Source organism: Erpetoichthys calabaricus, chromosome 2 (genome assembly GCF_900747795.2).
Source record: "Erpetoichthys calabaricus chromosome 2, fErpCal1.3, whole genome shotgun sequence".
In the NCBI taxonomy this organism is placed as follows: domain Eukaryota; kingdom Metazoa; phylum Chordata; class Cladistia; order Polypteriformes; family Polypteridae; genus Erpetoichthys; species Erpetoichthys calabaricus.
This window is the reverse complement of record NC_041395.2, coordinates 93,891,370-93,907,643: the sequence shown is the minus strand read 5'-3', so window position 1 is coordinate 93,907,643 and position 16,274 is coordinate 93,891,370. Positions and strand designations below refer to the sequence as shown.

Sequence of the window (16,274 nt, the reverse complement as noted above, 5' to 3'; positions counted from 1 at the left end):
AATAAAATGGAACAGGGTAGCTAATCATGCATATCCAAAGATAAAAATAAGAGCAAATAAAACAGATAAATCTTTTTTTAGATGTGTTTGCATATGATGCATGAAATACCTACTGCGATAACCAGGGACCTCATGCATAACGGCATGCGTAGAATTCACACTATAACATGACATAAGCACAAATGAGGAAATGTGCTTACGCACAAAAAAATTCAAATGCATAAATCTGTGCGAACGCCAACTTCCACGTTCTTCCGCTACATAAATCCCGGTCAGTGTGAAAATTAACACACGTGCACGTGCCTGCTGCCCCGCCCCAACTCCTCCCTGAATTATGCCTCTTTGAATATGCAAATCAATATAAATAGCCCTTAAGCTCAGCCTTCTGTGAAAAGACAATGGCAAAAGCACGAGGGAAAATAGAAGAATTTCAGCGAATACAAAGTGGAGGCAAGGAAAAACTTACTATTTGTTGGTTTAAACAGTGGTATAAACAACAAAAGGAAGTTGATCGAGTGACATAGCATGTCTGAGAAACTCGAAAGCTCAAGTTCACAAAGTTGCACAGTGCCCAAAATAAAAAAGAAGTTGTCACATATCAAAGTCGCCGTGAAAAGGCGAGTCATAGCCCACCGTCTGAGTGTCATATGAAAGCTTATTAGGGTAAAGAGAAAAAAAAAAGACACACAGTGGGGGAAAAAAGCACGAAATGTCAACTTTAATCTCTAGATTTCCACTTTAGTCAAGTAGTTTATTTTGTCATTAAAGTAGAACATCATAAACTTCATCTTAAAATCGTTTAATTTACTAGTTTCTCAAATCCCATCGTAACTAAAGTAGCACGTTAAATGCTTTGTTTTGTATTTGATCTTCTATGTGTGAATCACTATGTGCTTCCGGGCTTTCTCTTCCTCCGACAGGACACAGAATCCATTACATTCGTAAAATTACAGCTCTCTGAATAATTAAAATACTGAGAATTATACGTGATATTTTCATGATGATAGGAATTAAAGCATGTTATTAAACATGGGAACACGGTGGCGCAGTGATTGTTCATGTCTCATGCAAGATGCTTGCTGCTCCAAGCGTGACCTTCAATGAAATACTTTATTATTGAAGTACTGTCTCTTTCAAAAGTACTAACCCCTAATGCCTGTCCTTACTTTTCTTTCTTCAAATACCCAATCGCCACACAATCATCTCTGTAATAGACATTAAGCCATCTGTAAGCTTAGAATGCTGATTCTTCAAAACTTTTAAGGAACACTGAAATATCTTCATAGTACATGGTTTTATTATTCTATCCATCTATCCTTCCAGTGTCGCACCTGCCACAACAAGAATACAGCGCTGGGCAGGAACAATCCGTGAACGAAGCTCCAGCTCCTCTCTAGCGCTGCGGTACCGCATAGTTAAAGTTTTATCTGTATAATAAACATATTTTGCTGCATTTCATCTTAAAAATGTTATCGTCATCATATGTAAATATGCGCTTAATAAAGTGGCTCAGGTTGTACAATATTATAACTGTATCGCAAGTTTACAGTGAGGTAATTGTACTTATAAGTACAAACAGTTCTACATGGAGCACTTGATGGACTGATTGAGTGCGTTTAGAGTTCCTGGGATGAAACTGTTTGTGAACTGCGAGGTTCGTACAGGAAAGGCTCTGAAGCGTTTGCCGGATGAGAGCAGTTCAAATAGCGAATGGTTGAGGCAGCTAGTACTAGATGCTGTATACCGATAATTCTCTTTCCAATCAGCTGCTGTACAGCTGTGATTCACACTCAGAAACAGTGATATAAATACTCCGAGTGGTGCAGTGAGAGTAACATGGAAAAAGATGATCCGATGTGGCAACCCCTAACGGGAGCAGCTGAAACAAGAAGAAGAAGGTGCAGTGATAGTAACAACGTTAAAGCAGTTATGGTATTTGGAATAGTTTGACCATTCTGTGGACCTTTATATTGTTACAGGTTTATTACAATCAGATGCATTAAACTAATAAACAATATGCAGGTAATTTCAGTGTATTTATAAAGCCACGTCAGGGATGTGGATCTAAAAAAGAAAGGGTAACCACACTGGAGCAGTAGCACTGCTTTGACACTGGGTGCCCCCCAGTCTGTAAAACCGAATGCAGAACTTGTGTACGACAGGGTATGAGCTACCATGGAGATGTGCGCTGCTTTACGGTAAGTTTAGGGTTTATACATTGCGATTTGAACGTGGTAACGTTCTTACGCTACATTTTTGTACATACGCACTGTTTATACATGAGGCCCCAGGTCTGTACTCATGAAACAACTTGGCCCCCATTTTGTTAAAATGTGGAACACCTATTCTTCAAGGTAATTTTCATTGAGATATCTTGAACAGATTGTGTATTACACATTTTTTAAATTTCCAACTCTCCTCTTGAAAAGCATTAGTGAATTTGCAATTTCTTCTATCTAAAAACGGAGAAACGTTTTGTGCAACTTCACCTAGTTTTTTGTCTCAGTTTTCTCAGTTTGACATCGGTAACACCAGCTTTTAAATGTTGTAGATTTTCCCCTTTTACACCTCCAATATATGGTACTAACTGCAAACAGATCCCTATATAAGTAAATTAGAAACCAGCACACAGCATGCACGGGGTAGGAGGTCGCTTTCACAGACTGATTGTGAGCTTGTGGGACGGCAGCCTTCTGTTTGCAAATCCAGCTTAGTACATGCAGAGACCACTGCATCCATCTCTCTGTTTTAAGTCATAACAGGTGAGTTAAATGGTCTTACTAACCACTGAAATATAAAATGCCCGCAAAGTGAACAAATGGTTATCTCAATTTGAATAAAGTACCATGTGGCATGTAAACCGTTGTGCAAATAAACATTTAGTTAGTATTATTTACCTCACACTAAAACAAGATCACAGTTCCATTATCTGTAGATTATAATGATTTACTATTTCACCATCACTATAATTTTCAAGGGTGGCCAGACATTCAGGAGATAAGAACAGCCCCAGTTTCAGGCTAAAATATCAAAATGTCTTGGTTTTACCAGGTTGCCCATCTAATAAAACACTGCTCCGCCAAAACAAGGATCCACACAATATACAAGTATTTAGAACAGTGTGTATGAAACTCCAGGGGAGACCTCCTCATAACCCAGCTCCCAATTCAATGAAATGTAAGTATAATAGCGTGACCCAAACTCCGGAAAGCTTGATTAAGAAGTTGTGTTAAATTTCAACAGCATCGTAAGGACTACTAAGAAAGACCCAAAAACTGACACTACTGCCATTTAATTGTTTCCACCTCAAGTACTATGTGGAATCATGTGTTCATTTGTATTTTTTTTTCTCTGTGCCCCGTTACTTCAGTGATGATTATGAGATAAAGCAAACACTGGTAACAAATTAAGGAGGGGCTTTATGTGTGGGCTACTTGCTGCACAAGTATCACATTTTGGAACTTCAGAAACTACACACATTTACCTGATATCCATTTTTGCTCTAAGCAAAGTATATATGAAAGTTTTTTTTGTTTTTTTTTTTTAATTTAGGTTTTGTTAACTGGTAATTGCATATTGTCAGTTTGTGAATATGTGTGTGTGAGTGGTCTTTGTAATGGAATAGAGTCCTGACCAGACATGTTTTCAGCCTTTTGCCCAATTGTGGTCAAATAGTCTTTGGCCCAAGCAACCCTCAATTGAATTAAAATGTTCTGGGGCCATGGTGTTTGCACAGTCCTCGAGCACACCTGAATGTTATGTCATGCGTACATTTTTTTTTTACCAGCAAAAACATTACAGGAACAAGAGGGGCAAAAGTGGCTGTTATCAGAAATATGTGCTTAAATTGTCACCAGCTTCCATTACTTGTTTCAAACCATTGTAGAACCATTTTCCCCCAAGGTATGTGGTAGTTTAAGTTAGTTAGCTACAGACTGGCTGAAACTTGGGCTAAGCAGGAACCATTTTTAACAAAAAAGGGCAATACCAAATACTGATACAATTACATTTATTAAACAGAATGGACATTAAATTCCCAGCAACAGAAATAAATATGAAATATGATATATATATTTATATATTAATTTACATAAGAATGGCCATTCTGAACTCTTATAAAAATTGAAAAATGTTATTCAATTAAACATTTGTGTGACTTTTTTAGGCAATCCTTTTGTGAATGTGAATAAATTAAAAATTTGTATGAATACCTTTTTTGTGGATATATTTTTATTGTAATTAATTCAAAAATTCTAAGAAAATCCTTTCTGTTACAAAATTGTTCTCTGAATTAATTATTTATTGATAATATTATTTAAATTATTTATATTGGTGCCACCCCTCTAAGAGGAGGCAATCTTGGGTCAATAACAAAAACACTAATAATTTTTTTTCTAGGAGAAACACTGCACTGTCATATCTGAAAAAGAAAAAAAAAAATCACTGAGCAGAAAGGTGCTTATTGAAGGCTGTTTCCCATTAACTGCATTCTAAAACCACAGTTTACTTTCAACATTCCCTTCAACTACGTTGCCACTGGTAAGTATTAAACCTTATTATGATTTATTCTGCATAAATCGTTTCCTTAATTAGTTACATGAATACCTGGCTTCATTTCATTTAACCTGTTAATTGAAGTCTTCCTTTTTTCATTTTTTGGGTTTAATTAATTAGTTTTTAAATAACCAACCAGCAAAATTTTATTTGGCTAAGAAAAAAAAAAAATCAAACATAGACCAATGAAACAGAGTTAACAGAAGATTATAAGAAATTGTATTTTGCAACATTTTATGACAATTCAAATGAAGGGAGAAAAAAAAGTTACCGCAATTCCGGTCCAAATCAAGAATGGTTCCACCCAGGTGTAACTGCTCACTATCAGACCAAAGCTAATATTAACCATCCCAGTAAAAATCTGGATCACCTACAAGAATCAAATATACATATTGCAATTTTAAAATCTTTGTAGTGCTACTCTCCTTTCCTTGTTAATATTCTAAGCATTTACTACAAAATCCACTTTGTATCATAAAATGGACTTTTCATCAGATACAAAATAGCTCAAAAACAAATGTAACTACATATTAAGATAACTCAGAATGAATAATCTTTCTAGGGCAAATTAAATAAACACACAATGGAAACAACAAGTGAAAATGACATTGGTTTGGTAGCAAACAACAGACTGAAGACAACTATGCTTGCAAGTGCATGGAGGCTTAATAAATAGGGGCAAGTTTACATTAACCACATTTTTTTTCAATTTACATCTGTGTAGGTTCTTTTCACAATTTAAACAACAAAGAGGGTTGACTCTGATGAAGTAATAAGAACATAAAGGTAGAATACAAAAAAAAAAAAACAGAGGCAAAGTATTCCAGAGCCACATCATTAAGAAGTAGACACTGGATTTTAAAATGAACGCATGCCAATTGTCAATAAATTTCAATAGGTCCTGAATGTTGCTAGCTATTGGGCTTAATTTTTTGTAAAGAAAGATGCAGGATACAGTGCAACCTAATGCTTGTCTGAAAATGAAAGTTAAGCATTATATGAACACAGCTTTGCACTTTAAAAAAGTTGATGGCAAATAAATGTTAAAAGTTACTGACAGTGAAAAGTAGCTATTGGAGTAAGGACTGATCATTGAAATGTCCAAATCAGAAATTTTATCCATCTCTTACATTTATTATACATTTTTGTCTCAAATTATTAACTAGCAATTATATGCATGGAGGCAAGAACTGTCTAAACTGATGTTTTAAAAAAATGTACATTAAAATGCAGTGTCTGATTATTTATATAACTTATTTTGCACATGTTCTGTGTTTTTTGGCACCTTTTTATCTTTTACGTTGGTGTTGAATAGGATAATGGTTCTGCCCAGTTCTCCAAAATGTCACTTGATATCAATATCAATAGATCAACTCTGACTGTATTGTGAAAAAAAAAAAAAAAGTTGCAAACAGATTTACTCACATTTGTGTGTGTGTCCCCCCTCCCCCCATTAACAATATTAGCCCAACTCAATTGCCTTCTAGAGGAAAGCAGGACTGCAGTCGGGAGCATAATGTAAGCTGAGTTAGGCAAAAGAGAAAGCAGGTGGGAGCAGGCGGACACGGAATGGAATTTTGCCATGACCAGCCAGGAGCAAGGTAGGGAGACTAACGTTTTGGGCAATCCCCCTAAACTGTCCCATCCTCATTGATGGACTTTAGAATTCCAACATTAGTTCGTAGCAAGGCAGTGAGGTGTTCGATTATGTAGCACAAAAGATAAAACATGAGTTTGTGCAGTGCAGCACACCAGATAGGTGTGCAGTTGTGTTCTGGAAGGGGAAGGTCATCCAATATTTACTTTAGTAGCATTTCAGTCCCAGCACTGAGGTCTATAAACTGGTATCAATACCAAAGTAAAGATTTTAGTACCAATTCAAAGCTAGGTGAGATATGAAACTAAAAGTGTTGGAGAAATAAAAAAGCGCCAACTGGAATGCTTTAGTGAATCGTGAGTACAACCCCAAATAGGAAAAAGTTGAGACGGTATGGAAAATGATAATTAAAACAAAAAAATTATTTAATTGCAGACAGTATCAGCCCAAGATATTTCATGTTTTGTCTGGTCAGCTTCATTTCATTTGTTAATATACATCCATTCCTGCATTTCAGACCGGCAATACATTCCAAAGAAAGTTGAGACGGTAAAGCATTTACCACTTTGTAATGTCGACACTCCCTTTCGCAACACTCAAAAGACGTTTTGTCAATGAGGATACCAAGTGATGAAGCGCTTCAGGTATTATTTCTGTGCCGTTCTTCCTGCAAACACGTTAAGGTGTTTAACAGTACAGGGTCGTCGCATTTTTTGTTTCAAAATTCTCCACACATTTTCTATTGGGGACAGGTCAGGACCGAAGGCAGGCCAGTCCTGTAACCATACCCTCTTCTTCAGCAGTCATGCTTTTGTAATGTGTACTGAATGTTGTTTTTCATTGTCTTGTTGAAAAAATGCATGGATGTCTCTGGAAAGTATGTCAACTTGAAGGCAGCATATGTTGCTCTAAAATCTCAATGTACTTTTCTACATTAATGCTGCCATCACAGAAGTATAAATAATTATTTATTATTATAATCTTTGCCAAGGGCACTGACACAACTTGTTATTAATAACAGTCTACTCTAGATGGTCCTTTTCATCTTTGGTCCAGAGCACGTGGTGTCCATTTTCTCCAAAAAAAAAAATTCTGGAATACCGATTCCTCTGACCAAAATAGACATTTCCACTGTGTGATGGTCCATACCAGATGCCTCCGAGCCCAGAGACGTCAATGCCATTTCTGGACATGGTTAACATAAGGCTTGTTTTTTGCACAGTAAAGTGTTATGTGGCATTTGTGAATGTAACTCCATATTTTAATGCTGGACAAAAGTTTGCCAAAGTAATCCCTTGCCCATGCAGTTATACCAGCTTTGATGACTGATGGTTCTTGATTTAAGGGGTCAAAGGTCATGTGTATTCAACTTAGGCTTGCGTCCTTGACCTTTAGGCACTGAAATTCCTCCAGATTCAATGAATCTTTTAATGTCATTATGCACTGTAGAGGGAGAAATATGCAAATCCCTTTCACTGTCTGATGAACATTGTTTTTAAACATTTCAATAATTTTCTCATACATTTGATCACCTGCCTATCTTTGCTCCTCAAAGATCCTGCCTTTTGTGGATACTGTTTTTGTACCAAATCATGATTACAATCACCTGTTGATATTACCTGTTTGAAATCATTATTATTTATTATTTAGCATTGCACTTTATTTGAAGAACTGCACATTAATAAGAATAAGCAGTAACTGGGCAGTAGATGATAACTGCCTCACTACCAGGCACTGAGCAGTTTACACTAGAAACAAACAGAAGTGGAAACAAAACATTAACAGAAACTTACCCCAATCACAGCAAAACTGCCGCTGATTTCTTTCCTAAAGCTCTCTGAAACATCACAGAAAGGGTTACAACAACAGTACTGACATATCTGGAAAATCAGAGGCAGGGAACTGTTGGTTTTAAAGGTATCAAAAGTTACTCTAACTTGCTCATCCGTTTTCTCAATAGTTACGGACATCTTTTAGATTCTGGAATACTGAAAAAAGAATTGAAAAAACAGTTTTAAAAGAGAGCTTTCTTCCCTTTATACTAATGTACCACATTCACAAACAAAACAAAGAGCCAATGGAGAATGGTTTTAAAACCTTCAGATTTCCCATTTCTGTTGTAACTTGCCTTCTGTAGTAAGAATACACTAATACAACTTTTTTGTACTTTTATTTATTTGATACTGACTCTTAGGTGTTCATACTCACTATTGGCTCTGTCCTGTCCTAAGTACCAATCAAGTACTGGACTTCAAGTTCAGATGGCAGAAAATTTAAACAGGAAATGGGTTTAAAGTGCAAAAAGTGACTGGAATAGCCTACTCTTATAAAAGACAGGAAAAAATGCTTGAAAAATGAGAATGCTGAATATGTAAAACAGTATTATGGTAATACTATAGTTACCACTGAGAAGATGGAAAGACACAAAGGTAAAGAGAATTTGAAAATATGTTCACAAACTTTTTTACCCTCGAACATGTCACATAAGTACATAACTACTGTTAATACTGAAAGACATGTTTCTTGTCTTATATAATAGTACAAAAAAAACAAAACAAATTAACATAGATAAAGAGCAGCTTGAGGCAATGACAAAAACAGAAATTAGAAACATTAAATAAAATTGGTAGGTATTGAACTCTAATTTCTTCACTGAAATTAAAACATGCTCTCAGTCCTTTATCACACCACGATTGCCATGGGGCTGTTTCTCTATTGAAAGATAACACTGTAGTATTTCATACCACCTGCTATGTTAAAACTGTAGTTTTGGTTCCTTGCTTTTTTTCCAGGTTTTATTTTCAAACTTTGCTGTAAATATGAAGTGGGCAAAGGTTATTGTGTTTATTAAATACAATTCATCATCACAATTTTTTTTATTGGATTTAGTTCAGGTTTGGGTTCGCGCCCACTCAAAATACGCCTGTCACCGAAAGTTATATGAGAAAAACCCTGACTTGTGCAGCTTCAAATTTCGACAGAGGAACAGATAGGGGAGCAATTTTAAGATATCATGCTTGTAATCCCAAACTGTAATAAATAACTCCTGTCACACACGTGTGAGTTGGAGGCAACCAACGAGCTCCAAAGATTGAAATATCATGCTGAACCAGCCAGTAGTAGTGTGTACTAGACTTTCCTCTCTTTCTCCTATAGATCACCTGAAGGAAATCCTTCCTAAGCCTGTCAACATCACTTCTGATTCCAGTCCTAATGACACCACTTCTGGTTCTGGGCCCAATAACACAATTTCAGGTTCAAGCCCCACTGACACTACTTCCTTCAACCCACCTATAAAAATGCCATCATGTTCCTGTCTTGAACTCAGTCTATAATGTCCCTTGGACTGATGATTTATATTTTTTTTGTGCATCTATTTCTAGTATATGGTGTGGCTACCCAAAACCTTTTTCTGTCTCCCGGTTATGTTTTCAGTGCCATAGATGGTAGGATTTCACTCTAAGATAAGCCAGGCGCAGAAACTCACAAACAGTATGACAACCATGGAAGAGTAAAGCACCCAATTTGCTGAGTTTGGGGCAAGAGCAAAAGCATGTGTTGCTGTTCAGAAGGACAAGGCACAAGCTCCATCCCAGGTATTGTTACCTTTACAAACTAATGATGACATTGAGCCTTATTTCCTTAACGGGAAGGCATAGAGGACATATTATGATCTCCCGGAGGAAGAGGCCGCTAACTATGATCTCCTAAAGGCAGAGATCCTTAAGATGTATGTATAATATCTCCCCAGACTAGCAGGTGAGAATATGCAATGAAAGGCAGTTTGACACAGATCTGACAACCCATTTACAGGTATTTTACTTATGGGGCAGAGCTAGGCACTGGTTATGATGCCTGGAATGATGCCTGGAAAGTTGCAGAGCAAGTTCCGTGAGATTTCCTCATAAATTCCCTCCCGACTACCTCGCCCAGCCAGTCCGGAGGCAACCTTCAAAAAAAATATGGGGGTTCTCATGGACACCACAGAGCAGCTTCACAATTCGAGGGTACAGAACAGTCCGCTCAGCAACCTTGGATGGGGCGCGACGCTAATCAAGAGCCCAGTTGCTGCAGTACAGAGCAAATGCCAAAGCCTAAGGACAAGCATACAATCCCCCCCACGCTGTTTCAAGTGCGGTGAAGTAGGGCACACCATTCCCCACTGTCCTGTACTTGGCAAGTCCATAAACTGAATGTGCAAGAGGAGAGAGGTACTGTGCACTTGCTAACCCCCTTTCTTTTCCTTGTACAGGAGTGGTGCTCATTAATGGACATAGGGTTACAGCCTTAATAGTTTTCTGTAGCAACACTTCTATTGTTGCCCACTGTGTGTGATGGCAACAGTTGTTGAATGGTAAGGCTAGTCTAACCTATATTCACAGAGAGATCCGCTGATACAGGACTGCCTCAAACTTCATCAATTACGAGAACTCATTAAGGGAACTTAACAGTGTTGGTCCTCCAAAATCCTCCTTTCCCGGTGATACTGGGGTGGGACTGACCTAAAAGTAAAAACGGTATAACACAACCCACTCCTATAAAACTCTTGGGCCTCATAACGGACAGAGATAATACATCTCAGGTTGCATCCACACTGTGTACACAGCTGGCTGTGAGAGAACATGTAGCCATCCAGTGTTACGTGGCGAAACCCTAGACGGTGCAGGATAACGTGTCATCAATCGATACAAAGGCATCTCAGGGTGAAACCATGCCCATTGAGCTCGGCCCTGTCCCTCTCTCTTTCACATTTTCAACTTAAACAAACTCCAGACTCCTTTAAAAGGGAACAATGGAATGACAATTCCCTTAAGTTTGCAACAAATGAAGTGGTTCTGGTTAATGACCAACACACTCAATATCCAATGCCACAGGGCCCCACTTTGTCTTGAATAATGACTTTCTGTTATTGGGTAGCAGGGCACGAGGAGGAGGTCTGGTTGTTGTTGTTAGTCCCGTGGTCCTTTCGACAGCCAGTCTGCAAGCTAGCACACACCCATCTCCTGCCCATTTGGGAGCCAAAAAAAATCTCAAGCATACTAAGCTCTGATTTTATTGGCCGGGAATTAATGAGGAGGTTCAACGCTTTTGCGCGTCAACTGCATCATATCCCTAGGAAGGACCATGCTCCTCTTGTTCCCATTCCCCTTGTTGATATCCCAGTTGAATGCATCGGGTTTGATTTAGCAGGACACCTAAAGCCCTCAGCAAGAGGACACAAGTATATCTTAGTCCTTGTCGATTATGGTACCTGATATCCCAAAGTTGTCCCACTGCTCACAGCTACATCCAAAGCCATCGCACGGAAATTAATAGGGGTCTTTGTCAGAGTCAACATACCTAAAGAAGTACTGACAGACTGGGTGATGCCTTTTTCCTTGGAGATGTTCAAGGAAACTGCCAAGTTACTCAAGATAAAACATTTAAGGACCCTGTGTATCGTCCTCAGACCAATGGTCATGTAGAGCGGTTTAACCAGACCCTCAAGCAGATACTATGTAAGGTGGTCAGAGGTGATGGGAGGAATTGGGATCAGCTTCCGCCACTCGTCTTATTTGCCTATCGGGAAGCCCCTCAGGGCTCTATTGGTTTTTCACCATTTGAACTGTTACATGGACAATAAACCTGCGGCATGCTTGATGGTCTAAAAGGGAAAAGGGAGAAGGGGGCACTACCTTCCATAAATATACTAGAATATATAGCGCAATTACACAAAATTCGACCTATTCTCAAAACTCACATGGAGAAGGCACGAGCAGCACAGGCCAGTTGTTACGACCGCGGCACGTCTCTTCGGAGTTCCACCTGGGAGTCATGGTCATCGTTCCTACCTCCCACTCCAAATAACAGTTCCAGTCCTACTGTATTAGTTCCTACGCCTGATAAAGAGTTGGAGGTTTTGCAGTGGCTTCCGTCAGCTTAATCAACTTAAACAATTTTATGCCTACCGATGCCATGAGTGGACACCTCCTCAAGAGACTTGGACAAGCAGAATTCTTGATGACATATGACATGACGAAAGGGTAGTGGCAGGTTCCTTGAACTGATTCCACAAAGGCCAAGACTGTTTAACAACCCTAGAGGTCACTGGCAATACTATGTCCTTCCACTTGGGTTACATGGGGCACCAGCAACCTTCCAGCGTCTATTGGATGAAGTGCTACATCCCCATAACTCCTATGGCGCTGCCTACCTGGATAATGTTGTCAGCTATTCCAGTACATGGAAGGAACACCTACAGCAGGTCTTAGCAGTGTTCCACACACTAGCTGAAACTGGTCTTCAAATTATTCCAAAGAAGTGTTTCTTTGGGTTAAACAAAGTCAAATATTTCAGCTACCTGGTTGGCAGGGGTACTTTGAGGCCACAGTGTTCCAAAGTTGATGCCATATGGAAATGGCCCTGTCCGATAACCAAGAGGCAAGTCCATGCCTTTCTCGGTCTAGTAGGTTACTACTGCCAGTTTGTGTCCTGTTTTTCCGAGAGAGCAGCACACTTCTCAGATCTGACAAAGTAGAAGGCCCCAATTACTGTGGTAGTTGATGGTAAAGCAGAAGCCACTTTTACTGACCTAAAGCCGGCCCTAACATCAGCATCGGTGTTGAAAGCTCCTAACTTTTGCTTCAGACACAGATCTTGGTGCTGTGCTGAGCCATAGCATCAATGGTATTGAAAACCCCTTCGTTTTCCTGGGCCAGAAACTGCTGGACTGGGAAACCAGGTATACAGCGGTGGAGTGGGAAGCTTTGGCGATCAAATGGGCGATTACACAGCCGAGGTATTATCTCCTGGTCCAGGAGTTCACCCTGGTTAAAGACCATGCATCTTTACAGTAGATGGCTTTACACAATGAGTTGAACCCATGTGTTATAAGGTGGTTTTTAGACCTCCAGTTTTACAAGTTTTTGCTTGTTCATCTTCAAGGATCTCTCCATGTCAATGGCAATGCTCTTTCTTGGGTGTATGGCATCTTGGTTCGGGCCACCTGACCCAATGGATCTGGGTTACCGGGGTGGCCCCATGTCACACATGTGCGAGTCGGAGGCAACCAATGGGCTCAAAAGATGGTAATATCATGCCGAACCAGAGGGTGGCAGTATGTACTAACACATTCTCTTTGTCTTTTCCAGATTGCCGAAGGGAAATCCTGTCAAAACCACTAACATCACTTCCTCCAAACCACCTATAAAAATGCCATCTCGTTCCTGTTAATTCAGTTCTGTCTTGAACTCAGTCTACAATGCCTTCAGATTACGGAGGGGTTTTATTTTTGGCATCTATTGCAAGTATATGGGGTGGCTACTCCAAACCTTTTTCTGTCTCCCTGTTATCTTTTCACAATCCAAACACAACATGATCTGTAACTTTGACAAAAGTAGTGAGCAATAAGTGTGAATCAAATCTGGATTTCCCTAGTTCAAAGGCAAGTGAACTAACTTGCACTCATAATTAATTGCCAGGTAAGGGCACCTCTGCCAAGGACCTCACGTTGTGGGATGTTGGTCGAAGAAGAGTCTGATGCAATAACCTTCTTATGTAGCAAGAGTCCAATGTTAGATACATATCGTTGTAACCTTTTTACTTTATTGGTTATTTAAAACAGTTTCTCACCATGCCCTCTAATAAAAAATTAGTCCACAAAATGTCCCATAAACTTAATAATCATAAGAAAAAAAAAGTAACCCAAGTAAAGTGATCGCTTTAATTACTTATTGAGTCATTTTTATAAGCAAGTTTGTTTCTGTAGTTTTGATATTAGTTTATTGAAGTGCGATATTAGCCGCTTATTAACATCTTCACAACACAATTCATAAGTTATGATATAGTGATGCTTAAGTGCGGTTTACAAACACAAGTTGAAAAGCACAAAAATAAATCAAATGCAAAAACAAATTACAAAACAAATGTAAAAATGCAAAAATAAATCTGAAAACATAAGAACAAATCAGAATATGCAAAAACAAAAAGAAAATGAAAAGACAAAACGCAAAAACAAATTAATACACGCAAAAACAAATTATCAATTATAACTGCAAACAAGAGCAGCACTTCAAGTGTGGAATGCACTAAGAAATTAGGAAGCAAGCAAGTACACAAAAAAAGAGAATGAGAATACCTAAGATAACACATAACATAAAGTAAAACGTTTAACTTTGAGCATGCTCAGCCAGAACATTGTTTAGAGGATTACAAACATACTGTAGGTCTTTAATATTTCACCATGTTGGTAGAAAAGTCACAAACAATTTTCAGACTGTCCTTCTGTGACGGCATCAGATACAGCAGTTGAAATTTATGAGGCAATAACAAAAATAAACATAAACATTACACCGATAATAATTTCCAGGAAGATAAACAACTAATTTACAATTTATAACTTTGTTTCGTTATCAATCCTAAAGTGTTCTTGCTCTGCGTAGAAAACATTCCCACCTATCACTTGTACACTACACTGGTTCTGGTTTTCACAGCATAATTATATTAAACTAATAATTAGAACACGACTTATCAGTGCGTCTATACTATATTCTTGCCTAGTTGCTTATACAGTAAAGAAGTATATGTGAAAAATTATTGCTGTTTCTCTATATATGAATAAATCTATGCAAAATGTATCTTAATTTTTCTCTATATGTCATTTTAATTTTCTATTTAAATAGGTTAGCATACTCAGATATGTTGGAGGGAGGCAAACTGAAGCACTGCCCCACCCCATGCAGCACAAACTCCAGCTACACCACTGCTCAAAGTGCTTTACGAGATGACAAAAAAAAGTTACAAGAGGAGAAAAAAAAGAACATTCTGCAATTTGATGTGCATCTTTTAATGTAGGAAGTTTCTATTTCAGCAAATTTACAGTTTATAACTCCAATTGCATGTTACTATGTATTAATATTGTAGCTGTGGAAAAAGGTTGATTTAATTTACTGTAAAAACACTGCAGAATATTGTGAATGTTAAAAAATGCAAGATTGCTGTTTACTTGCTACTTGGTCCTTACCAAAGCTTGTAATTTTTTCCTTGAAAATTAAACATGAACTTAAAAGCATTGGGCTACGAATAGGATTTAACCACAAAAAAGTAATTTCTGGTTCATTTTGATTTTATGGAAATACTACTTCCAAGGGTGCTCCCGTGAAGGCAACTTGTGTTTCCCGTCTGTCCCAGTGTAGGCAGCATAACCCAGGGTGCAAAACTAGACAGACATGGATTGCAAACAAGGGGTTGGTAGAGTTTACAACTTCATTTTAAAAAAGTTAATCTTTACATCTATTACCAATCCCCGAGCGTGCACTCTCACGTATGCATTCCCAAAAGTCACTGGACAATATTAGACTCGTATCTGAGATTAAAGTATAATGTTACTAGACTAATGCGTCTGAGGAAGTTAATCCCCACTTCGTGATGTTATACGAGGCAAGTAACCAACCGTACGGCATGTGATGGCCTGACACATTCAGAAACGGCGTCAACGTTGATGTAGGGTCCCACGCCCTCTGCCTAGGTGCCGTTCTACAGTTTGAGTGTTTATTCAAGGTGTTTCCCAGTGTTCTCAATACTGTCTTTCCGCACATTACCGTTTAGTCTACTGAGCAAAAACAGCCACCAGCTGCTTAGCGTGATTTTTTTGTGCCGAAACTATCTACATTGGAAAATCTGCTGGAACCACCATGTGCACCAGCTTAAATTTGCAACACATTACTTTTGACAGTTACTTACTCAGTAGCATTTAGCATAACATTATAATGACCAACCTTCGTCCCACGACACTGCTTTTTGCTCTCGCCGATTGCTAAACAGCGTACGGACGAAGCAGGCCTCTCTACGTACTTTGTCGTGTTGTGATGACGGGGAGTTTCGTCTTTAGCGGTGTTTTGCTGCCATCTAGTGCACACATGTTAACAAAAAGAAGCAAAAACGGAGCCTAAGATCAAGACATCCGTTTTGTTCCTACTGGTTTACAGTATCTTTACTAACCCGGAGCACAGAATTCCTTACTTGTACGTGCTAATCAACATGCAAAACGTCACCAATCTCCAGCGCCACCAGTGAGTATTACTACCTCACCTCAAAACGTCTTTATCTGAGAAATCTCAGAACACAATGATCATAACCTGGAAGC

The 16,274-nt window shown here is 38.6% G+C and overlaps 1 protein-coding gene across 3 annotated transcripts in view; it reads right to left on the bottom strand.

Annotated features, from left to right (window-relative positions):
* The window catches only part of LOC114646133 (membrane-spanning 4-domains subfamily A member 4A-like), a 34,987-nt gene extending 18,938 nt beyond the window's left edge, over positions 1-16,049 (bottom strand). The window contains exons 1-3 of one of the 3 annotated variants that reach the window (XM_028794138.2): positions 15,907-16,049; positions 7,945-8,139; positions 4,826-4,924 (exon numbers count right to left, since the gene is read on the bottom strand). In XM_028794138.2, coding sequence (XP_028649971.2) covers positions 4,826-4,924; positions 7,945-8,121 — 276 coding nt within the window. In that variant the 5' untranslated portion in view covers positions 8,122-8,139; positions 15,907-16,049. Of the gene's footprint in view, positions 1-4,825; positions 4,925-7,944; positions 8,140-15,871 lie in introns of all 3 variants that reach the window. The other 2 variants (XM_028794140.2, XM_028794139.2) reach the window with 2 other exon arrangements.
* Positions 16,050-16,274: the final 225 nt, after the last annotated feature.